Below are 25995 nucleotides of genomic sequence, written 5' to 3'. Positions count from 1 at the left end.
TTAAAATAAACATTATAGAAGTTCTCAGGTACTTTCGGCCCTCGTAATAATGCAATTTTTCATTCTGCATTTAAATTTTTCAAAAAAAAAGTATAAGTTTTCTCAGGATTAAATTATCGGAAATTACTGCATTGATGTAAAACAGAAGATTGGCGCGACATTTTGCGCCTATACCCTTTGGGAATTAGGGTAATAGGGAATGATAACTTGTAAAAAGCAACGATTTATTACATTTACAAGATTCCCATCCACCGCAGTCAAAATTACATTCAAAATCGTCCGTCGAAATATGAAATCTAAGCTATGTATTATTAAGTATTATCTATGAAGATAAAATCTGTCGGAAAAGCTGTAGAGTAAAAGGGGAAGCGTTTAAAAATCGCAATGTGCAATAATCTGGGATAGAACACGTGTCGGGCACACGTCTCACGCATTTGAGTACATTGTTGATCTCTCAACCAAAAAACTGATTACGATATTAAAGTTGGAGATTAAAAAGATATTTTAATATATAGCTCGAATTATATCCTGTTGAATGCACCTAAAGGATGGTCAAATTTAATGAAAAAATTATTATATTAATAATGGTATATGATTTTTTTTGCGAGTAAATAGAAAATAATGCAAAGGATGTCGGCATAGCTCGCAATAAATACAGTGCACTGGAATAAGTGTTACCCTTATTAACTTATTTATTTTTAGCACATAAGCAAAACGCTCGGACAGGTCGATTTTTACGCTTTGGCCAAACGGGCGATTTTTTACGGCGCGATAAATGATTTCACCTAAAATTGTTGGAGGAAGTAGTCAAACCAATGGGCGCCGTAAATTATCGCGCCGTAAAAAATCGCCCCTGAAGCCAAAGTCTTAAAATTATCATAGTATATTGTAGCATCAATGTTTCGAACTTTACGTGAGTACTCTTCAAGTGACAGGCATAACTTTGATTTTTTTTTAATGGAAAATCATGTGACACCTCATTTAATAGCCTTTGAAATACTGATTACAAAAATGTATAATACTTTAATCCTTTTTGAGAGCATAGGCGCAAAATTTTGGTCGAATTATTTTTAAATGCATTAATTTTTTTCGAATCCTGAGAAAACTAATAAGTATTTTTGAAAAATTTAAACACAGAAAGAAATATTACAGTAGTCTCGAGGGTCGAAAGTCCCTAAGAACTTCTATAATGTTTATTTTAATCAGTCACAGGGGTGAAAAAAATGAGAAAATTTAGTCTGATTTTTAAATTCAAATATATCATTCAAACGAAACTTTTTGTTTACTGTAAGGGACTTTCAGCCCTCGGTAATTATAGTCTTTCATTCTGCGTTTAAATTTTTCAAAAGTAGCTATTAGTTTTCTCAGGATTTGAAAAAAATAATGAGTTTAAAAAGAATTCGACCGAAATTTTGCGACTACGCTCTCAAAAAGAATCAAAGTCTTATACATTTTTGTAATCTGTATTCCAAAAGCTTTTAAATGAGGTGTCACATGATGTACCTACTTTCTCATTAAAAAAAAAATCAATTTTATGCTTGTCACCTGAAGAGGGATCGCGTAAAGTTCGAGACATTGATGCTATAATATACTATGATTATTTTAAAAATCGACCTGTCCGAGCGTTGTGCTTATGTATTAAGAATAAATAAGTTAATAAGGGTGGGGGGGTAACACTTATTCCAACGCACTGTATATGCTATGCTATAAGAATGAAAAAGGCAGCCTTAATTACATATTTCTGGCTAGTTGGTCATCAGTCAGTACCGTGGTCAGTACGGTGCAGCCAAGTAATAAAAAGTAAAATAAAGGAAAATGATCTTAAAAAAAAAGAATGTGTGTGTACTTTGTACGCACGTAAGAAGTTATACTTCTACTACATATTATGTGATTTTTAAGACAAAACCAAAAATTTAAAAAAATAAAAGAATAACACGCACACAAACACATTGAAAAATGCCACAAAGAAAAAATTATTTCTGAACGATAATAATTGTTGGCAAAAATTTTAAATACGCATTTTCTGAAAAAAAGATTATATAACAAATATACTTACAATCATAAAATGCATAAAAAAATAAAAAAATAAAAACTTGAATCGGGAATCGAACCCGTGAATTTCGTGGCGCTTTGATTCGTAATCGAAGCCTAGACTCACTCGTCCAATTCCACATTATTTGTCATGTGGAAAAATAGGGTAACTGAACGTTTTACTGTTTGACAGTTGTTTTGAATATAATTAAATTATGTAGTTTAAATTTTGTGGAAGAAAATATTAAAATATAACAAAACAGTAAGAAAACAATATATTAGATGAAGATTGGTAGAACTTTTGTTGGTAATCAAACTAAGTATGTAAATCAAAGCATTACATACCTACTAGATAAATAAATCTACGCCAAAAAATCATAATTTAAAAATAAAAATCGGTCCTAATTTGGGATTTCTCTCTAAAATCCCCATTCTTGAGAAAATAAATTTATTCCAACCTAATCCAAATGTATAATTACAATATGATTATAATAAAAACTACTTACCAAATTAGAATGAGTTTTCCTTGTCCAAAATAGTCCAAAAGTCCAAAAATATAGGTGTATGAAAACTATTTAAAAAAGCAGTATAACTATTAACTAACTTTGTTTCTTTTCCCACAAATTTCAAAGCGCAACTACCATAAATAATCAAACTACGTACAGCTGTGCCACAGACGCCATATTGAATAATTTTTGACATGTCATTTGAACATCCAATCAGAACAAAGTTATAATGCGCATGCGCCGGGATCATAGGTTTTAACATATAAAAATTCACCTTCATATCGCCGGTAAAGAAGTATAACTTCAAAAAACGTATTCCTCCATGGTATAGTTCTTCAAGCAAACTAAAAAATCTAGTAATATTCAGCACAGCGGGGTATTATTGATGGAAATGTGTACTTAAATAAACAAGGGATCATTTCATAAAACAGGTAGATCGCTTGTTGATAGAATTTCACACATTGAAGAATACCACCCCGCTGAGCTGAATATTAATGACTCTCTTAGCTTGCTTGCAGAATTTGACTTACTAGTTTGATGTTCTGGAACTCAGGGCTCCTACTATTTACTATTATTACTGCAAATTGGTTGAGTTGCTTTCTGATGCGTTTTTTGTATTGATCATTTTCCAAATTTATTCTACTTTTTTAAACTTGGCTGCACTGTACTGATGACGACCAACTAGTCAGAAATACGAATTTAAGGCTGCCTTTTTCATTCTTCTTCAATTTATTGCGAGCTATTCCGATATCATAAAAATGGTTATCTATAATATTTAAGAAAGAAGCCAATGTTAGTGTAAAAAAGATAGCAAATTCCAACACAATTTCAAAACCAATGACATCCCAAGTGTTGTTTTATAGTTACAAGACTGAGGTGTCATTTTATTGTTACACAATAGGCACCCAATAATCTAGCTAGATCGTAGCTTCAGTGCTACACATTGGTTGCTATTTTTTGCACATTGGCACCCAACGTGGGGCTTGAACAATATATTTGATGGGGTACAGTGTTATGGAATGCCATGTACATTCGTAAGTAATTTTAAAAGGTGAAGCTTACAGCTACCTTTTATTTTTGTAACTAACTTTGTTTGGATCTCCAATAATAGCAGATATAAGGGACTTTGTCGCAAAATGATCACTATGTATATGTTACCGTTAAAACCTGATTCCAGTTAAAGCCCAAATTTACTAGGAAGACTAGTTGTGACTGTGCGCTTTAGACAATTCTAGTTTTAACTAGTCAAAACTACATTTGACTGCTAAATTCAATTAAAACTAGAAATCCCGAACTTTCATTTAGAATAGTTTATACTAGTTAAAACTAGTTTTTACTGGAGTTACTAGCGAATACCAGTTAAAATCGTTGAGAGACAAATACGATTTGGCTTGTTCGAGGTAGAGTCAGACGAAGGCGGCCGGTCGGTAACAAACTAGTGTGTGCAACTGTTGATTTTTCTGCATCCTTTTTATTGGTTATATTACACTACCGTGTGTGAGGAAATGGTTCTCCACAACAACAACTAATCTCTTTAAAGGATCAGTTAATAAAATAATTATAGCCAGAATGATCGCCAATATTCGAAAAGAATAGGCACCAAAAGAAGAAGACTCTGTATTATTCACCATGAGTGATTAAGTCGAAGTTCAGGTTGAGAGCAGAGATATACGAACGTGGAAAAAACGTTTTTTGGAAAAGATTTTAGAAAAGAAACAGAGCGAGAAGAAAGAAAGTCGCTACAATGTTGTGACCAAAAGCATGTATAATAAAGTAATAGCCGAAATACAAGATGCAGGACTGTCTGCCAAGGAAACACTAAAAGGATTTAGAATGGTTGAAGTTGGCGAAATAAAAAAATTGCATTAATGCATTAGGTATACGGCGCCCTTTGTAAAATGAATTCCAGAAACTTGCATGCAATCTTAATACTTTTTATATTCATTTCTAAGCTCAGTAGGTGCGTGTAATTCTTATATTGAAATAAAATGTATCAGCACAACCATTTTCCAGATTTCTAATATTATCATTTTTTCCAGGTATCATCAATCAACAGGGTATTACGTAATTTAGCCGCACAAAAAGAACAAAACTCATCGCCTCCCGTGTCTAGTGGTAACGATAACGTCTACGACAAACTCAGGTTATTAAATGGAAATCAGACAAGTTGGCGATCTCCATCCTCGTGGTATTCTAGTGCAAATACAGCTTTCCATTTACAACCGCTCAGTCCGCAACCTTCCATTTTATCCGACGACATTGTTTCCAAGAAAGGTAAGTCAATTAGAGATCAAGATATATTTTTGAAGTGAAAACTTCTTTAGGGATGTTGTGCACTTTCTGGATGGGAAAAAGTATTAAATTAGCGACCGTCATCGCGACCGTCATCGATTCGGCGAAATAAATTTTTGTAATGAAAACTTCTTTAGAGACGTTGTGCACATTTTGTATGTGGATAAGGTATTAATTAGTGACCGTCATCGCGACCGTGATCGCTTCAGCAAAATAAATTTTTGAAGTGAAAACTTCTTTAGAGATGTTGTGCAATTTTGGATGGGTAAAAAGCATTAAGTACGCGACCATCATCCCTTCGCCGAAATAAATTTTTTACGGATATATGTTATGTGTATGTTTAAATAAATAGCATAGGATGTACGCAACGCGTATATAATATAGCACTTCTTTTTGGATGGGAAAAAGCATTGAACTCGCGACCGTCATCGCTACGGTGAGATGAAGCTAGGACAAATAATCCCCGGACAAATAATCCCGGACAAAAAAATCCCCACAAATTATCCCCGGACAAATAATAATCACCGGACAAAAAATCCCCACAAAAAATCCCGGACAAATAATCCCCAAGAAATATTTGCTGTCGAATAGTTCTCTAAAAGTTTTCCTGAAATTTTAACAAATTTCGAATTCCAGTTCCATGCTGAAAACTTTATTTGTGTTATATTTTTGTTAACTCTATTTGTTCATACATGACAAAAAAGTGTGAGTTTTTTAAAAAATCGTGGAAAATATGGGGAATGAACTAAGGCCCCGTTTTACAATTACAACTATTCGTACATACATTTTACTTGAGACCGTTCACATGCCAACGCGCGTCATAATGACCTAAAACGCGCGTTAGCATGTGAACGGTCTTCAGTAAAATGTATGTAGTTGTAATCGCGCGTTATCAAAAGGCACGTTAAGCGCCTGACATGAAAACGGGGCCTTAGCTCAGTTCCCATATCTTCCATAATTTTTGAAAAAACTCACACTCTTTTGTCATGTAAAATTTGAAGTTTTCAGCATGGAATTGGAATTCGAAATTTGTTAAAATTTCGGGAAAACTTTTAGATAACTATTAGGCAGGAAATATTTGTTGGGGATTTTTTGTACGGGATTTTTTGTGGGGATATTTTGTACAAAAAAATTTGTGGGGATTATTTGTCCGGGATTTTTTGTGGGGATTTTTTGTCCGGGATTATTTGTCCGGACCCCGGAGGGAAGGAGTGTGAACCCGAATGAGTTTGGTTCGCCAGAAGTTTTCACTTCTGTCGCCACTCCACCGAGTGCCTTATAATTATTTTAATATTATCTTGTTCGTTAACTGTTCAATATTAAAATATTTCACATTAATTTTATAAAATCAGCTATGTACTTGTATATAGCCGTATTTGAGTGTGACACTCAAATATGAGTATTCTTCACCAAAACTCATATATTGAGTCTCCTTTATAATTATTTCAAGACCCTTGTCTTTGAATTGTTTTACTATTGTAGTATGTATTATTTTTCCGGATGTGCCTATCCGCGACAAATATTGACGATCATCATAACAGTCTTTATCTTGTCTGCAGCAACGTGGAAAAGCTGCGCAGGTCTTGTGTTAAACCAGCTTGTGAGACTCTTTAACCAGGCTGTTCTTCTTCTTTGACCTCGCTACCTCGCCTTCTAATTTTTTTCCCTACAGGATTGCTTGTAAGAGGGCAGATCTGGATTCATTTCGCAGTAGAGTTTCACGATATTCGATAAAAATATCGATATTGTATTGATATCGTATCCAAAACCAATATGATACCGATGCAATACATACCTTAGCAATATTAATGTCGATACGATACTCATTATCTGAAATCAATACAATACTCTTGTATCGTCGATTCGCTTGCCTCGATATTATTGAAAATATCGATATCGAGAGAAAAACATAATAAAACGCCACAGTTGTTTGATTATATTTTGTAGAATAGGTATTTAGATCATAATTATTTATTACATAAAAGTATAAGTGATCTGAAACCCAAGCATCAGCTGTTATAATATTTTACACTTGAGTGCATGAACTTGAAATTCTTCTTGAGAGTGAGTAAATGTCTGTTATGATTACACTGTTTATATCATGTGGCATTTGTGGCAATATTATGGAAGTAAGTGATGATGACAAAAATAATTTTTAACAAATACTGAATTGCGATTTATTGCGAATCTCCGCGGATTTTCCTATATTTTCAAAAGTAGTTTTTAAACAAGACAGAATTAGTAAGTATTTGTCGACTTTTCAAAGAAGCATTCATCCATATTCAATCTTTATAAGAATATACATATAAGTTATAAGCAATATTCTTAATATTTTTAGAATAATGTCCATTTGCCAAGCATGCAAAAGTGGGCATAAGGGGCCTACACAGCTCAGATGTATAATCCTTTTTATGTCGATATTTTATCGAGTATTGTATCGATATCCTATCGAAATCAATATCAATACGATATTTTTATAAGAAAGTATTGCCGATATCGATACTCGATACGATACTTCATTGGCATAACCTTAAAAGGTATTGATATTGTATCGTATCGTGAAGCTCTAATTTCGCATAATGTGTCCGAAGTATTGTTGCTTTCGATATTTAATTCTGCGTAGTATATCTTGGTTCTATTTTTTTCTTCTAAGGACCTCTTTATTTGTAAATTTTCTTTCAAGGTCCAAAACTCAATACATATTATAAAACAGAAAAGAGATGACGTAGCTAGTATACGAAGAGATATTGTGGCTTTTAAAGAATTTTCTCATCTTTTCTCCGAGTTGTTCAGACTCGGACTTTGTTATCTCAGACTTTGAGTGTCTGGCTGATTTTAGTGGCTCACCAATGCATTGCTACAATTGAACACCGGTGGAGGACACCGGTGTCAGACACCAGTGTCTTAGTCTGAAAGGGTACTTAACGTATTTAAGGTCTCGTTATCGTGGACCATGATCACGTGATCATATGCGAAACACAAAGTACCTATAGGATAGTTTGTTGGTTAAGGTGTTTTCATACTACTACATTCTTCTTTAATTTTTTCTGTCGTGTGCTTTGTTTAGATCAACATAAGACGGACTTTTTGATTTCGAACAATCCTCTGTTCGAATAATTTGGAGAGGGACAACAGCCATCAGACCAATAATGACATACGCTGAAGAAACACTACTTGACACAGGACAAAAAGAATGCTAGAAACAGCAGAGATGAAACCCCTTCAAAAATCGGTTCCCCGACGGTTCCCCAATAGGAAGACGATCGGAAAACGATGGAACGCCAACTTACACGAGACACATTGAAAAAACAAAAAGTAGAGTCATGTCTACACAAAAAGCAGAAAAAAAAAGAAATCCGTTGACCTGGCTTATTCTTCTAAATCTCACCTTTACATCCCATTCCTACATCCCTAGTAATATGTTAAAACTCCGTGAAAAATACAGCAATTTTAAAACACTAAAGCGATAATTTGCGTACGTTTCATTTAACTGTTTTGCATAATTATGCAGTCAGTACACAAGGGGCCGTTTGAATGTAAATCATGGCAAGGAAAAAAGAAACAAATTCGTATTGAAATCAAAGATCAAACAAAATAGGAAAATTGGCAAAACATATTCATTATATACACGGAGCCGATTGTTAGGCTTAGAGATGCATCAAGTCAAACTAGTTTGATTTTACTCAACAAACTTGACTTGACTTGAAAATCAAACTTTTTATATAAAAAAGTTTGACTTGACTTGATTTCGATATCTTTAGGTTTGACTTGAATTCAAACATCTTCAAACAGTTTGAAAAGTTTGAATATTACGCAACGTGTTTATTTGTTCAGTGGCGGATCAACGGGGGGGAGTAATGGGTGGGGGAGGGGTAGGGGAAATCCCCCAATCCCAACAAAGTCCAAAAAAAATTTTTTGACAAATTTCAATAAACAGAAATGTATTGGCTGATATGATATTTAAACCGCAGACAGACAAATAAAACCCAATAAGCGCGCCAGTTAGGATAATAATTATTAAGAAAGCTTATAGCGTCTTATAGTATGATACAATTGATCCAAATAATGGCATAAACCAGACATCCAAAGTGAAAGTTATCATCAACACCAAATTGTTCTATATGGTCCACATAATGTTCAGAAAAAAGTCACACCATTTTGAGCGTCGGGTTTGAAGGGAAGAGGGGGGAGAAATCGGTAAATTCGTAGTTTTTTACGTTTTTCGTCAATATTTTTAAAACTATGCGATTTAGCATGAACAACCTTTTATACAAAAATGTTCTACATTCAATTTGAAATAAAAAAAGGCCCATTGCATAATCCTTCTAAAATGAACGGTTCCAAAGTTACGGAGGTAGTATAGTATAAGTGGTCAAAAAAAGGCCTAACCCAAACATCCAAAGAAAGAGTCTTCCTCCAACACCAAATTGTTCTATATGGTCCACATATTGTGCAGTAAAAAGTTGCACCATTTTGAGCGTCCGGGTTGGAGAGGAGATTGGGGAGAAAGCGGTAAATTAGTATTTTTTTTACGTTTTTCGTCAATATTTCTAAAACTATACTTTAGCGTAAACAATGTTCTATACAAAATTGTTCTACATAAAATTTAAAACAAAAAAGGTCCTATATATAATTGTTATATAATCAACGCTTCCAGAGTTACGGAGAGTGAAAAGTGGAGGTTTTCGATATTTTTTATATTTTTTGGGCAATTGATGATGATTTTGGGTGGTGAGATTGACATTTCTTCGAGGGCTTATCACTAACATGCCACTGAAATAGCAATTTTTATTTACAAAACACAATCCTGTTAAAGAAAATTTCTTTCATCAGTAATAATATTATAAATTTCCCAAAAAATATAAAAAGTATCGAAAACTTCCACTTTTCACCCTCCGTAACTCTGGAACCGTTGATTTTATAACAAATATGTATAGGACCTTTTTGTTTTAAATTATATGTAGAATCCTTTAGAAACCGCATAGTTTTAGAAATATTCCGATTTCTTTACCGAAAATTTACCTATTTCTTCCCCTCTCCCCCCAAACCCGACGCTCAAAATGGTGTGTGTAACTTTTTTCTTAACATTATGTGGACCATATAGAACCATTTGGTGTTGGACAATAACTTTCACTTTGGATGTCTGGGTTTGGGTCTAGTTATAAGTTATACCATACTATTAATGCATATTTATACATTAATTTTTTAAAAATTTAAACCCAACATTTGTAGCCTGTCTCCGAAAGAAATTTAAATTGTAGATAAATGTAGGTAAAACCATATAGACCTGGATCCCGCGTACCAAAAAAAAGTTGATTAATAGCAAGCTGAAAATTTGTTAATAGCTTAACGGTGTCTAGTCAGACAAACTTTGATGTATGGGAACACTGGAACAGGGGAAGTTTTAATTGTGGAACAGGTTAAAAATTTGGAACGTCAGACTACGTAAACGTTCCATGTATTTTGTCGGATAGAACTTTCGATTGATTAACATCCAATTGATTTGTTACCCTTTCATTAAACTCTCATGCAAAAATCAGACTGGTGTTTATCACCAACTGGGCATTTTAATGAGTGGAACATGAAGAACATGTCAAATGACAGGAATCATGTTGGTTAGTAATAGCAGTCTGATTTTTGCATGAGAGTTTAATGAAATGGTAACAAATCAATTGAATGTTATGTCCGACAAAATACATGGGACGTTTTCGTAATCTGACGTTCCAAATTATTAAACTGTTCCACAATTAAAACTTCCACCGTTCCAGTGTTCCCGTACATCTAAGTTTGTCCGACTAGGCACCGTTAAGCTATTAACAAATTTTCCGCTTGCTATTAATCAACTTTTTTTGGTACGCAGGATCCAGGTCTAATAACCCAATGGTTATATTTGAATTTTAAAGAAATACCAACAAATATACAGCAATACGTTTGTATTGTATTTTCGAGTGAACTAGCAGATTGGTTACCAGATGTTTTTTCTAACTGGCCCTTACCCTTAAATGCCTTTTTTAATAAAAGAAAGTCATAAAAATTCCAAATCATTTTATTTTGAGCTGTCCATTGAGACACATGTTACTGTGCTTCACTGCTAAATACAAATTTTAAGATTTTTTCACTTGAATACTATTTTGTCCTATTGTAACATGAGCGGAGGTGAGGGGACAATATAATACAATCCAGGGGTTCTATGTAAAATATAAACGAAAGTTGAAAAGGTGGAAGATTGTGATTCGGTAGTTTTTTTTTATTTAAGTTAAAAAAACAATGTTACGTAATAGTGATGTAACGAATATTCGTATTCGCATTCGGGAATATCCGCATCTTTTTGCATATTCGCATTCGCGTTCGCATTCGCAAAATTTGTGCGAATGTTTTGCGAATATGAATATCAGAGAAATATAGAGCTTCACGATACGATACAATATCGATGCTTTTTAAGTATTGAGTATTGTATTGGTTATGCCAATGAAGTATCGTATCGAGTATCGATATCGGCAATACTGTCTTATAAAAATATCGTATTGATATTGATTTCGATACGATAGCAATATTGCTTATAACTGATATGTATATTCTTATAAAGATTGAATATGGCTGAATGCTTCTTTGAAAGTCAACAAATACTTATAATGCTGTATTGTTTAAAAACTACTTTTGAAAATATAGGGAAATCCCCGGAGATTCGGAATAAATCGAATTCAGTATTTTTAAAAATTATTTTTGAGCCATCATCACTTACTTCCATAATATTGCTACAAATTCCACATGATATAAACAGTGTAATCATAACAGACATTTACTCACTCTCAAGAATTTCAAGTTCGTGCACTCAAGTGTAAAATATTATAACAGCTGATGCTTGGGTTGCAGATCACTTATACTTTTATGTAATAAATAATTATGATCTAAATACCTATTCCACAAAATATAATCAAACAACTGTGGCGTTTTATTTTCTTTTCTCGATATCGATATTTTCAATAATATCGAGGCAAGCGTATCGACAATACAAGAGTATTGTATTGATTTCAGATAATGAGTATCGTATCGACATTAATATTGCTAAGGTATGTATTGTAACGGTATCGTATTGGTTTTCGATACGATATCAATACAATATCGATATTTTTATCGAATATCGTGAAACTCTAGAGAAATAATAATTTGAAAATAAAGTTAGATTAATAAAATCAAAATCGATTCTCTTTCTCATCTTTTTTATTAAAAAAAGGTAACTTAACCTCGTATAATCAGATTATCAGCCTTCACGTTGTTTTATTATTTGGCATAATGTAATAAAGCTTGATTCAGATTGATTTACACTAAATATCATTTAACTTCTCATTACAAATTTAGAAAACATTTCAAAAATAAAAACAAATTAAAAAAAACTGAGCATTCGCATTCGCATCCGCATTCTCGAATGTCGTTATTAGATATTCGCATTCGCATTCGTATTCGCGAATGTTCAAAAAATGACATTCGTTACATCACTATTACGTAATGCGCTGTTCGAACCATCCTACCCCCCTCCCCGTGTAAGGCGCCGTAACGTTTTATATAACCCCCCCCCCCCAACTTGCGTTACGTAATACTTGAACCTGAACGCTCCCAAAGTAGATTAAATTACACTTTGTATGATAAAGAAACTATCCAACGAATTCTTTGTTTTAATCTAGTAACACTCAGATATAAAAAAGTTATTTGGATAAAACGAAACTTGCCAGCAAGCAGTTTAAGCATTCAGGAATCATTTTCAAGAAATTTAAATTTACGACCCTATTTTGATTATAATCGCTTCCCGTATTAAGTTACTTTTATGTGGCACTCATTGTATTATTAATTTTCTTATCTTAATTGGCAACTAACATGGCAATCTCGACAAAAAAGTATATCTACTAAATAAATTATTTTTCAAACTCTTTCAAACTAGTTTGACAAACAGTTTGAATTTTCAAACCTGTACGATTGACCAGTTTGACTTGACTTGAAATATTTGTCAGAAGGATTGACTTGAGTTTGACTTGAAATTAAGTCAAACTCAAGTCAAGTTCAAACATTCAAGTCAAACTTGTGCAACTCTAGTTAGGCTAGAACAGAGAACCAACGGGACGAAGGGTATGAAGAGGAATGCGTTTGTAAATTACCGCTGTTTACAGTGATCTTCACCCCATTTTATATCACGAACTGCGTAGAGCAGGGGTACCGCAAGATAGCGTTCTTAGAGCAGTATTATACCGTTTGTTTACATCTGACTCTGACATTCCGGAAAGAGAAAACATTCAACTAGCCACATAAGCTGATGATACAGCAGTCCTGACAATAGGAGCAACTATAAAAGAAGCTATAGTGAATCTACAAAATGTAATAATTTAAAACGCATAGAACGCTGGTCAAAAAAATGGCATATAAAGTTTAATGAAGAGAAATCAATTCATATTAACTGTAATAACAAGAGAATCAATTATCCTCCAATTATCTTAAACAACAACATTGTTCCTAATAAGAAAACAGCGAAATACCTGTGTTTAAATCTGAACGTCAAACTCAAATGGAAGGAATATGTTAAAAAGAAAACTGAATAGTTAAAGATAAAGTGCAAAAATATGTATTGCCTGATAGGTGGTACTATCAACTTTCCATCCAGAACAAGGTACTGATTAACAAACAGATATTGCAATCTGTGTTGACCTATGGCCTACAATTATAGGGCTGTACCAAAAAAAGCAATTATAGAAATTTAGAATTACTCCAGAACCGAATACTAAAAAATATTATAGGTGCTCCTTGAAATGTTCGGAATGAAGATTTACGTAGAGAACTTAAAATCGAGTTATTCCAAATGAAATTAAGAAAGTCGCCAGGAAACATGAAGAGAGGCTCCACAAGCATCCCAACAATGCAACAATGAAGTACTTTAGCTTCTTGTCAATCAAACCCAGATAAGAAAGGCTCAAGAGGACTAAAATGTTCGAGCTTCTGCAATGTGACAAGTTGTGCAAGGCAAGGCTTAGTGTTGTGCACTGTAACCACAACTATGTGAGCAGTTATTGAAAAGCAGAGTCAGTGTAGTCTGTAGCCACAACAAAGTAGTGGGCATTGCATGCCAAAAAAAGCTAGGATGGACCAGGTGACATCTAGATTACAAACAATTTTAGGAAAATAGGTTAAAGAAAAAATGCTAATTAATCTTGTAGTTTAGGTCTATTCTTATTGTTTAAAAACAATCTTTCATTTTAATACATATGAATTACCGTTTTAGTAATCTAACCCGTACACCAGTTACTTTCTGAGTATTTTGTTAGTCAAATCGATTGATCTGGATTATTCTTATAAATCTCACCTTTACATTCCATCCATACATCCGTAGCAAAATTTTCCATATTTTAAAACATTAAAGCGATAATTTGCGTGCGTTTCATTTAACTGTTTTGCATAATTATGCAGTCAGTACACAAGGGGCCGTTTGAATGTAAATCATGGCAAGGAAAAAAGAAACAAATTCGTATTGAAATCAAAGATCAAACAAAATAGGAAAATTGGCAAAACATATTCATTACACGGAGCCGATTGTTAGGCTAGAACAGAGAACCAACGGGACGAAGGGTATGAAGAGGAATGCGTTTGTAAATTACCGCTGTTTACAGTGATCTTCACCCCATTTTATATTACGAACTGTGTGGAGCAGGAGTGCAGCAAGATAGCGTTCTAGCAGCAGTATTATACCGTTTGTTTACATCTGACATTCCGGACAGAGAAAACATTCAACTCAGTGGCGGATCCAGGGGGGGGCGATGGGGGCGATCGGCCCCTCCTCTCAACCCAAGTGATTTATTTTTTTTTAATTATAATACAGTAAAACCTGTGTTACCGGCCACCCGCCAAAATCGGCCACCTGTACTAACGGCCAGTTTAAAAAATCCCCAAACCAATTATAAGTAGACTACAAAAACTGGCAATACCGGCCACCTTTCTATATCGGCCAATGGTTCTTTCATTTTTAGTTGCCGTTACTGACAGGTTTTACTACAGTAAAACCTGTGTTACTGGCCACCTGCCAAAATCGGCCACCTGTACTAACGGCCAGTTTAAAAAATCCCCAAACCAATTATAAGTAGACTACAAAAACTGGCAATACCGGCCACCTTTCTATATCGGCCAATGTTTCTTTCATTTTTAGTGGCCGTTACTGACAGGTTTTACTGTATAAAGATTACAAAAACATTCATTGATTTTTCAAATGGATAATTATACATGTTTTAAAATTACAATATTATATGAATTACATATAAATATATTTTATTAGTATGAGACTTGTCTAAAACGGGCCAGTGACGCCAGTGTATTCGGAAATGAGTAATTTATAATTCTTAGGTATACATTAAGAATTAAAAATGATCACAATAAGCATATTTAAACAAATATGTATGTATATACTGTGAACACATACCTAAGCATGTCCACCCTCGTATAATTATAAAATCGGTTGCAGATAACGGATTCTTCGAAAATCTCTCGAAAATAGCGCGCCCAGCAAAACTATATTAATTTGCCGAAAATATAAATGTATTATGTTCAAACGATTGCTGACCAGAAAAAAAGAACACCCTTTGCTTATTAATTATTAGTCACTTAGTGTATTTTGTCTATCGATGCAAGTAACATCTCTAATACTGATTCTTACAGATCTTAGTTTGTAAATTGTTAGAGTGATTAATATTATTTTGAGTTTATTCTTCTTTTTTATATTAATAGTTTGTGATTTACGAAGAGTTATAAAATGTCAAATAAACGAAAAGAAGCTTCTACCGAGAACTTGAAAAGTAAAAAATTGAAATGTCGCAATATAGCTGATTATTTTTTTAAAAATCAACGTAATTTGGGTGATAGTGATAATATTAATAGTAATGAAGATAATAAATATGTACAAGGTACATCTTATCAGATAGATCATACTATGAGACCTACTGATCTTGGATCAAATTTAAGTTCTGAGAGCATTCAAAACAAGTCATGCGATGTTTCAGTGCGTCCGATACAAATCAACGATGATGCAGTAAATACCAATTCTACTTTCGAGAGTTTTATGGAAAAAGGTACCTATGTCTTATATGCATGAAATGTATGTCTTGTATATTATATAAGTTTATTCTATATCACGTTTGATAGACGTGAGTATTTATGCACGAGTACGATAGATAGTCATTTATGTCGCGGGATGCAATCATCCACATATAAAATTATGGTAATTAATTAAATTTTAAACTTCATATGGGAAAGTACATCATGTGACACCTCATTTAAAAGCTTTTGAGTTAGTGATTACAAAAATGTATAGGTAATACTTGTGCAAAATCTCGGTCCAATGCTTTTTAAATGCATTCATTTTTTTATAATCCTGAGAAAACTAATAAGTATTTTTAAAAAATTTAAACACAAAATGCAAGATTACATTATTACCGAGGGACGAAAGTCCCTGAAAACTTCTATAATGTTTATTTGAATAAGTTACAGGGGTGAAAAAGAAAAGAAAATTGAGTATGATTTTTAATTTCAAGTACCTATATCATTCACAAGAAACCTTTTGTTTATTCTAATGGACTTTCGGCCCTCGGTAATAATGTAATATGTATTTTATTCTGCGTTTAAATTTTTCAAAAATTCTCGTATTAGCTTTCTCAGGATTCGAAAAAAATGAATGTGTTTAAAAAGTATTTGACCAAAATTTTGCGCATGTAGGTATTATCCATTTTTGTAATCAGTATTTCAAACGCTTTTAAATGAGGTGTCACATGACATGATGTACTTTCCCATTACGAAATAACATTAAAACTATTTCGACATGAATTTGTTTGCATTGAAAAAAGTAAAGTAGTTATTTTGATTTTTTGAAAATTACATTCGTTTAATTCATTATTACATTTCCGGAACTACTGTAAGTTGTTAACTTATAAAGTCTCATTTTGTAGGTTTTTTAAATTTTAATGATAATTCACTACATATTATATTTATTTTTCTTTCATCAACTTTATGTATTATGTATATGGTGTCCCAACCCAAAATTAGCGGAACCGTTGAATATTTCGCGAAATGAACATCGAATCGAAAAAATGAAATATATGTGTTCAATAATTTTTAAAAATCTATCAAATGATACCAAACACGACCCCCCACTCGACCCCCTGAAAGTGGGATGGGGGTAACTTTAAAATATTAAATGGAGATCCTCAGTTTTAATTGCAGATTTGGATTCCTTACGTAAAAGTAAGCAACTTTTATTCGAGACATTTTTCGAATTCTGGATAGATGGCGCTATAATCAGAAAACCATTAATCGTGATACCATAGGTAATTTATAGAAATGGTTTAACATATCTAAAAACACTCTCAAATGAAAAATCAAAAAACACAAGTTTAATATTTTCCAAAATCCTGTCGAATACCACCAAACACGACAGGATGTCATTTGGTAGGTTTTTGAAAAATATTAAACACGTGATGTTTAGTTTTTCATCTGGAAGTGTATTGATCAAGAAAAACTATTTCTATATTATTATATTTCTATATGCTATATATTATAGCGCCATATATCCAGAATTTGAAGAAATGTCTCGAATAAAAGTTGCTCACTTTTACGTAAGAAGTTCAAATCTGCAATAAAAACTGGGGGTTTCCATTTAAGATTTTAAATTGAGCCCCTACCCCACCTCCAGGGGATGGAGTAGGGGGTCGTATTTGGTGTCATTATTTTCCATTCTTTCCTCCTTGCTGCTTTATTTTTCCAATTTGTAATTTTAAGTTCTTCTGTCTCTTTAAACATCTTTCTTCCATCTGGTTTTCGGTCTACCTTTCTCCTTCTTTCCTGCTATGCTATACCTCCCGTTAAAATTCTTTTAGGAAGCCTCTTGTTTGGCATCTTTTGGATATGTCCCAAGCTACCAAGCATCTCAGTTTTTGTGATTTTATGATCCCTGCTATATTCGGTTCTCCATAAATCGTCTCCAGTTCTACATCTAGTCTTCTTATCCACATTCAATTCCATACCTTTACTTTAAATATTCTCCTGAGGACTTTTCTTTTCCACAGTTTCAGTAGGGCTTGTTCGGATTTGTTCATCGTCCATGTTTCACTGGCATATAATACTATACGTTTTATCACTGTCTTATATATTCTTATCTTAACCCTTCTATAGATATGTTCTTACTTCTTAATAAGTTGTTTAGAGCAAAGATACAACCAGTCGTAATTCTTACTTGGATTTGTTCGTTCGTATTTGGTATCCTAGTGAATATTGCTCCTAGATCTTGGAATCTTTCTACTTCTTCGTATTTACATATTTTTTCTTCTGTGCTTATCGTCAGCTATTGTCCTTGTATCTTTTCTCGTTTTGTCCATTCCGTATATTTTCTTGGTTTATGCATATCCTTTTATTTTTCGCTATCACCTCTAGGTTTTTTAGTATTTCTTTTATTTCTTGTTTACTTCTGGCTATCAGTACTATGTCATCAACGAATGCCAAGCATTGGTGTTTTCGTTAATATACAAGTTGTGTCCTGTTAACTTCAACTTCGACTTCTCTAATGACAATTTCAAGAAGGATACTGAACAACAATGACGACAGTGGGTATTCTTGTCGCAGCCCTTCACTGACCTTAAACTTATCTGTTTCCTTTTTCCTTTCCATCTATTTTAATCCTATTCTCTGTTTCTCTGAGTGTCACTTTTATCATTTGTACTAATTTTTCACTAATTCTAATTTCACATATTGCCTTGTATATTTTTTTTCGTTTTACCCTGTCCCAAGCTTGTTTCAAGTCGGTGAATAGGGCCACTGTACATTCTCCGTATTCGTAGCTTTCCGCTTGTATTTCACGTAGCAGGAAAATTTGATCCACTGTGCGTCCTCTTCTGAATCCACATTGATATTTTCCTATGTCATTATCTATCTTTTGTGTTATCTTGTCTTTTATATGTACTGCAAGTATTTTATACGCAACGTTTAGTAGCGCTATTCCCCTGTAATTATGGCATAAACTTTTTTCATTTTAATTTAGAAAGTCTCATTTTGTTTTTTTGAAACCCTTCAATCATATGTGTAAATATTTTATGTTTAAGCGAAAATATATCAAAAAATATCGATTTATCGTTTTTTTTTTTGACAAATGTGTATATAAACATATCTCCGAAGTTTGATGATAAATTTTAAACAAAATCTTATTTGGTTTGTTTTTTGGAGTTGTTGGTGTATACCTTGAAAAATTTGGGTGTACCTCCCAAATTTTTTTATATCGAAAAATATTACAATTTTATGTTTTCAGATTCTTTTTTTTTTGTTGATAATTTCACATGTCATTTTTTGTTAGTGCATCAACTACAAGAATTTTTAAAAATAAGACTTTTTACGTTAATTGTTTACGTTATGCTTCACAAATAAACAAAAAAGTTTTAAATTTTTTGCCGACTCCGACTACTTTTCATGTTTGTACATCATATGTTTTATACATATATTTTAATAAACATGGCGATATATTTTATTGTTTGAAAAGTGTAAGACTAAAAAGTAAAAAATAAAAAAATATGAAAAAAATTTTTTTAAGAAACGCTTTTCTTTAGTTACGAGTGGCCAAAATTAAAAGTATTATAAAAAAAATTAACTAAAAACCAAAAAATAAAAAAAATTGAATAAATCTAACACATTCGTTAAAGAAAAGCGTTAGGCGAAAACCGTTTATTCGATGAAGACGCGCCATGTTTTTCTTTGACGAATGTGTAAGATTTTTTGAATTTTTTTTATTTTTTGGGTTTTAGTTGATTTTTTTATAATACTTTTAATTTTGGTCACTCGTAACTAAAGAAAAGCGTTTCTTAAAATTTTTTTTTTTTTCATATTTTTTTATTCAATTTTTTATTCATTATCAATATGTTATTACAAATTAAGTACTTATATAAAATGAAATGATTTCATTTTTGTATGAAAAATTAAAAATTTTTAAATATACTTTTGTATTATCTACATTTTTACGCCTACATGATTATTTTTATTATTATCCAGATTTAGCCATACTGTTCACACTCTCTCTAAGAGGAAAATTTACTCATCCCGATACCTGCGGTAACAAAAAGATCGAGCTCTGGTGTGACTTTTTCCGTGTTATCGAGACCTAGGTGACGTGGTATGCTGGCTGGAGTATCTCCCAACAATTTTCATACACATCTGGCACTCGAGAGTAATATGTACAGCTTTCTGCATGGTCTTATAAAGATATTCATTTAGAGACTCAGGTTTTTTATGTTTTCGAGGAGGTTCTTCGGAATGAGTCCAGTAGTAGACATAACAATCGATATTGTTAGGGTATTTTGCATTCTTCATTGTCTTCGTATTCTTAAAGCCAAATTATTATTATTATTATTGTTATTACAGTAAAACTTGTCAGTAACGGCCACTAAAAATGAAAGAACCATTAGCCGATATAGAAAGGTGGCCGGTATTTCCAGTTTTTGCAGTCTACCTATAATTGGTTTGGTGAATTTTTAAACTGGCCGTTAGTACAGGTGGCCGATTTTGGCAGGTGGCCGGTAACACAGGTTTTACTGTATATAGAAATTTAGCCAATCGGCCCCCCCTCTTAATGATGCTGGATCCGCCGCTGATTCAACTAGCCACATAAGCTGATGATACAGCAGTAGTGACAATAGGATCAACTAATAGGAGAATCTATAGTAAATCTACAAAATGTAATAATTTAGAACGCATAGAACGCTGGTCAAAAAAATGGCATATAAAGTTTAATGAAAAGAAATTAATTCATATTAACTATAATAACAAGAAAATCAATTACATATTCTCCAATTATCTTAAACAACAACATTGTTCCTAATAATAAAACAGCGAAATACCTGAGTTTAAATCTGAACGTCAAACTCAAATGGAAGGAACATGTTAAAAAGAAAACTGAATAGTTAAAGATAAAGTGCAAAAATATGTATTTCCTGATAGGTGGTACTATCAACTTTCCATCCAGAACAAGGTACTGATTAACAAACAGATATTGCAACCGGTGTTGACCTATGGCCTACAATTAGAGGGCTGTACAAAAAAAAGCAATTATAGAAATTTAGAAATGCTCCAGAACCGAATTCTAACAAATATTAGGTGCTCCTTGGTATGTTCTGATTGAAGATTTACGTAGATAACTTAAAATCGAGTTATTCCAAATGAAATTAAGAAAGTCGCCAGGAAACATGAAGAGAGGCTCCACAAGCATCCTCCCAACAATGCAACAATGAATTACTTCAGCTTCTTGTCAACCAAACCCAGATAAGAAAGGCTCAAGAGGACTAAAATGTTCGAGCTTGTGCAGTGTGACAAGTTGTGCAAGGCTTAGTGTTGTGCATTGTAACCACAACTATGTGAGCAGTTATTGAAAAGCAGTGTCAGTGTAGTGCTCTGTAGCCACAACAAAGAAGTGGGTATTTCATGCCAAAAAAGCTAGGATGGACCAGGTGACATCTAGATTACAAACAATTTTAGGAAAATAGGTTTAAGAAAAAATGCTGATTAATCTTGTAGTTTAGGTCTATTCTTATTGTTTAAAAAATCTTTCATTTTAATACATATAAATTACCGTTTTAGTAATCTATGCCGTAGCATCTAAACATTCCGTATATGTATTTGCTACCTAGGAGTTTTCTATTGGTTCCTTGCGGCACGCGGCCATATTTCAACCAATAGGCGGCGAGGTGCCATTCACGTATACGGAATGTTATTCGGTGCGAAATTCATATACGGAATGTTAAATATTCGTAGACGGAAAAAGACAACTTTTTATTAGAGTTGGTTTTAAAAGAAAATTGATTTTATGCACTTGTTAATGTATTATTAAATAAAATAAAACAATTGTAGTATTTGGAATGTTATTTGGTGCGAAATTCATATACGGAATGTTAAATGCTCGTAGATAAAAAAAGACGACTATTTTTGTCTGGTAGCACACAGCCCTAAACTTCAACAGAATTCAATAGCTGAAACATATTATCTAAACATACTAAACAAAACGTGTAAGTCATTAAAAATTCTGAGAAAGCGAAACCTTAGTCAAATAAAGAAATAATAATGTCTCAAATCTATACCATTCCATTTATGAATTTCGCACCAAATAACATTCCATAAGGTAATAATTGTTTTATATTCTTACCAAAATATTTTAAAATCAGTCTTCTTTAACTGCCTTAATAAAAAGTCGTCTATTTTAGTCTACGAATATTTAACATTTTTTACAGAAAATAAAGATCGAGAGATTTTACTGAATAAATAAAATGAATATCAATATATTCCACAATAGACTACAACATTCAGTTAATCTCTCTATCTTATCTCTGAGATTTATTATGGGTTAGTAGAAGGTGATCCGGTTATTTCTGAGCATTAAAACAACCCATAGCTACGAAGATTTATTTAACATAAACTATAAAATAAAACATAAAATGGGGGAATTAAATCAAAAATATAAGAACATGTATAATGACTATTGAAACTATTAACTATAAAATAAATATCAAGTACTGTTAAGGCTTGAAAACCGTAACTTATCACATATGTATACAACTTAATACCTAGGAATATGGTCAATATAAATATACACTACACCCTGAATAGTAAAAATGTACCTCCGTTCAGCAAGACTCAGATATGTACCGTACCATACTATATTAATATTATTATACCAAAACTAATGTGAATAATTTACACCATCAAGTGTCAAATACCTACTTCTGTAAGTCTGCCCATGGAATTAACTAAGTACAATTTAATATATACACCCTGTGATTACTCGGTTATAGCTATATCCAGTTGTACAATGAGGGTAGAGGAAGGACCTAGATGTGTACAAAAATGGTAAGTACAAACACACTATGGAATATAAATATGGTATCTATAAAAAAAGAAAGATATTTAAGGGTACTGACTTTCTCTGTCCTTGCTTACTCTGGTACTAGATGTCGGTTACTAGGGCTGGTTACTGGTGCTGGTTACCAGGTACTAGTTGCTAGGTTCGTGGTGACTAGTTGCTAGGTGTCGTGGTAAATGTCCCCAAGGAATTGGCCTATCAAGAAGAGAAATTACACTGTCAGTAGGGACTGTACGAGACAGTAGAAATACTAGAGGCTATAAGCCTAATATAGCTTTAAAGATATTTACCTGTTGGTGTTAGGTGGCCACAAGAGAATAAGGGTTGTTGAGGTTATGCTCGTAACAAACTAAAATTTCCACCGGCACTACAAAATATACGGCCCCAAATCCGTCACTGGCAAAAACTCTTCCAGACGATAAGTTTTCATAAACTTGGACCGTGTTTTCTCACCGATGGAAAAAGGATTAGCAAACACAGCTTGATTCTGCAATCCCGAGCACTGTCGTCAAGACCAAAACCAAGATGGACAGACCGGATGTCATCGAACGAACATCGAAGTACACCATGGTTGACTCAGTTACGCGACAAGAACCTACACAAAGACCGTGAGCCAGAAAAATACACACACAGTTCTATGTTCTCAGACATTCCTAAAACAACTCAAAGACCCATTTTGCAAACGAACCAACCATTTTATAGTAACTACCATAGGCGTAACCAGGGGGTTTTAAAGCATTTAAACATCTTTCAGTCCAACACATATAAATGAATTGTGAAGGTTTAAAAAAACCGTAACACATTCCGCATATGAATTTCGCACCAAATAACATTCCAAGTACTATAATTGTTTTATTTTTATTTAATAATACATTAACAAGTACATAAAATCAATCTCCTTTTAACCTACTCTAATAAAAATTTGTCTTTTTCCGTCTACGAATATTTAACATTCCGTATATGAATCTCGCACCGAATAACATTCCGTATACGTGAATGGCACCTCGCCGCCTATTGGTTGAAATATAGCCGCGTGCCGCAAGGAACCAATAGAAAACTCCTAGGTGCCAAATACATATACGGAATGTTTAGATGCAACCCGTACACCAGTTACTTTCTGAGTATTTTGTTAGTTAAGTCGATTGATCTGGGTTATTCGTATAAATCTCACCTTTATATTCCATCCATACATCCGTAGCAAAATGTTAAAACTCCGTGAAAAATACAGAAATATTAAAACATTAAAGCGATAATTTGCGTACGCTTCATTTAACTGTTTTGCATAATTATGCAGTCAGTACACAAGGGGCCGTTTGAATGTAAATCATGGCAAGGAAAAAAGAAACAAATTCGTATTGAAATCAAAGATCAAACAAAATAGGAAAATTGGCAAAACATATTCATTACACGGAGCCGATTGTTAGGCTAGAACAGAGAACCAACGGGACGAAGGGTAGGAAGAGGAATGCGTTTGTAAATTACCGCTGTTTACAGTGATCTTCACCCCATTTTATATTACGAACTGCGTAGAGCAGTTTGGCCAGAGGGCACGTCTTTGTTACACAGTATCAAATCTCCTGCAAGTGACACATTTGTTAAAAATTTGAAACGCTGGAAAGAGCCAGAGGCACAAACTAAACTAAAATTGAAAATGGAAACTTTGCGTTCTGTCGGTCGGTACACGGCGGCTTTTTACCGTTTAATTTGTGCAATTCAAATCTGACACGCGGCCACAAAACGGTTTTAATGAAATCAAAACGCATTAATTAAAATTTCATTCAATTTGGTCAGTTAAACGGAGTTATGCTTTGTGCGAATACCATATTCTGGATGATTATCTATTGTTCTGAAACAATTTCCACTGATTTTTAATTTTCTATTTAATTTTTACTTTGTGCGTGGCCATGGCGCGGTCGAACAATGCCTGATGCACGTTATGCATAGCAACAGATTTTTGCGAATGCTCTGTTTTGATAACGATACCTTTGAGGTTAATGATTTGGGAACAAAACTGATTAAACGCTAATTAGATATTTGAAATACCTGTATTTTTCAATATATTTCCATTTACTATTAAAAATAAATACGAATATAGCAAATCAAACATATTTTTAATTCACTGATAATTTACTTGACTAAAAAAGTATAAAAAACAATAATTGAAGAATAGACTTAGATAATGGGCAAATTACAAAACTGCACAAGTTTCATGAAAAGTAATTTAAACATTTATAATTGAAAATGTTAATAATTTGACAATTACATACATTTTTTGTCAGCAATTTGGTTAGTAGGTCTTGACATTCTTGTGTGATCAATGACAAATTACAAGTATCCAGTTTATAGTGCAGGAAAAAAAGGCAAAGAAGTAAAATGGTGGGGACTTCGACTCGGTTAATAGACCAGGACAGGGCAGATCTGTTTTGAGGTGGATGTGAGAGGTGGCATTCTAATTTTTGCAGATAAAGTTAGGTGACAACTTCAACAATAATAATTGACTTATGCTCCTTCTCAAATATGCCCAGAACAATAATAAAAAAATTAAAATATTTAAAAATTTCGAAAATCATCGATTTTTTTCTACTTTCATTGCTTATAACTTTAAAAAGATTAATTTTGGAACAAAGACGTGGGGAAATAAAATAAAGATAATTAAATGTTGTATGATACACGACTGGTTTAAAATGTCTGCAAATTATTACCCTTTCTGCAAAATAGCAATAAATTCAAAACAAGGGGGCAACAAACCCTGTTTTTATTCAATGTTTTTCAACCACTTTGGTTGCACTTAGAACCTTCGTTTTTCGTTTAGAAAATTCTTACAACATACTTAAACCGTCTACCAAATTCCATTAAAATCGACCTAATAGATTTTGCATAATAATTTTGCTCTACCTATCTAATACACTTTACAGAATTAAAATCGGATTATTTAAACGGCCTCAGTACTGTTTTAAAGTTATATCCAATTTTTGGGCTTATAAACAAATACAGTGAGGACGTTTGAGTTGGAATAAATTCATTTTCTCGAGAATGGACGACTCTGGAGATAAATACCGAAACAGATCGATTTTATTTTTAAATTATCATTTTTGGCATATATTATATCATAATATGTCCGTCCCACCTTGACTTTACAATATATGGAACATAGGCAATGCTCCTTATGAGAGTTTTTAGCACGGTGATGCCGATTTTATCAAAAAGAATTTGTATTCGAACATTAGAGAGATTTAATTAAAACTGTTTTAGAAA

The 25995-nt window shown here is 33.0% G+C and overlaps 1 protein-coding gene across 1 annotated transcript in view; it reads left to right on the top strand.

Moving 5' to 3' along the window:
* The window catches only part of LOC114328368 (paired box protein Pax-6-like), a 336662-nt gene that overhangs the window by 173841 nt on the left and 136826 nt on the right, over positions 1–25995 (top strand). The window contains exon 5 of the mRNA XM_050653360.1: positions 4577–4811. Coding sequence (XP_050509317.1) covers positions 4577–4811 — 235 coding nt within the window. The remainder of the gene's footprint in view (positions 1–4576; positions 4812–25995) is intronic.

This window comes from Diabrotica virgifera, chromosome 6 (assembly GCF_917563875.1).
Source record: "Diabrotica virgifera virgifera chromosome 6, PGI_DIABVI_V3a".
NCBI lineage: Eukaryota > Metazoa > Arthropoda > Insecta > Coleoptera > Chrysomelidae > Diabrotica > Diabrotica virgifera.
This window is presented reverse-complemented; position numbering and strand designations above follow the sequence as displayed.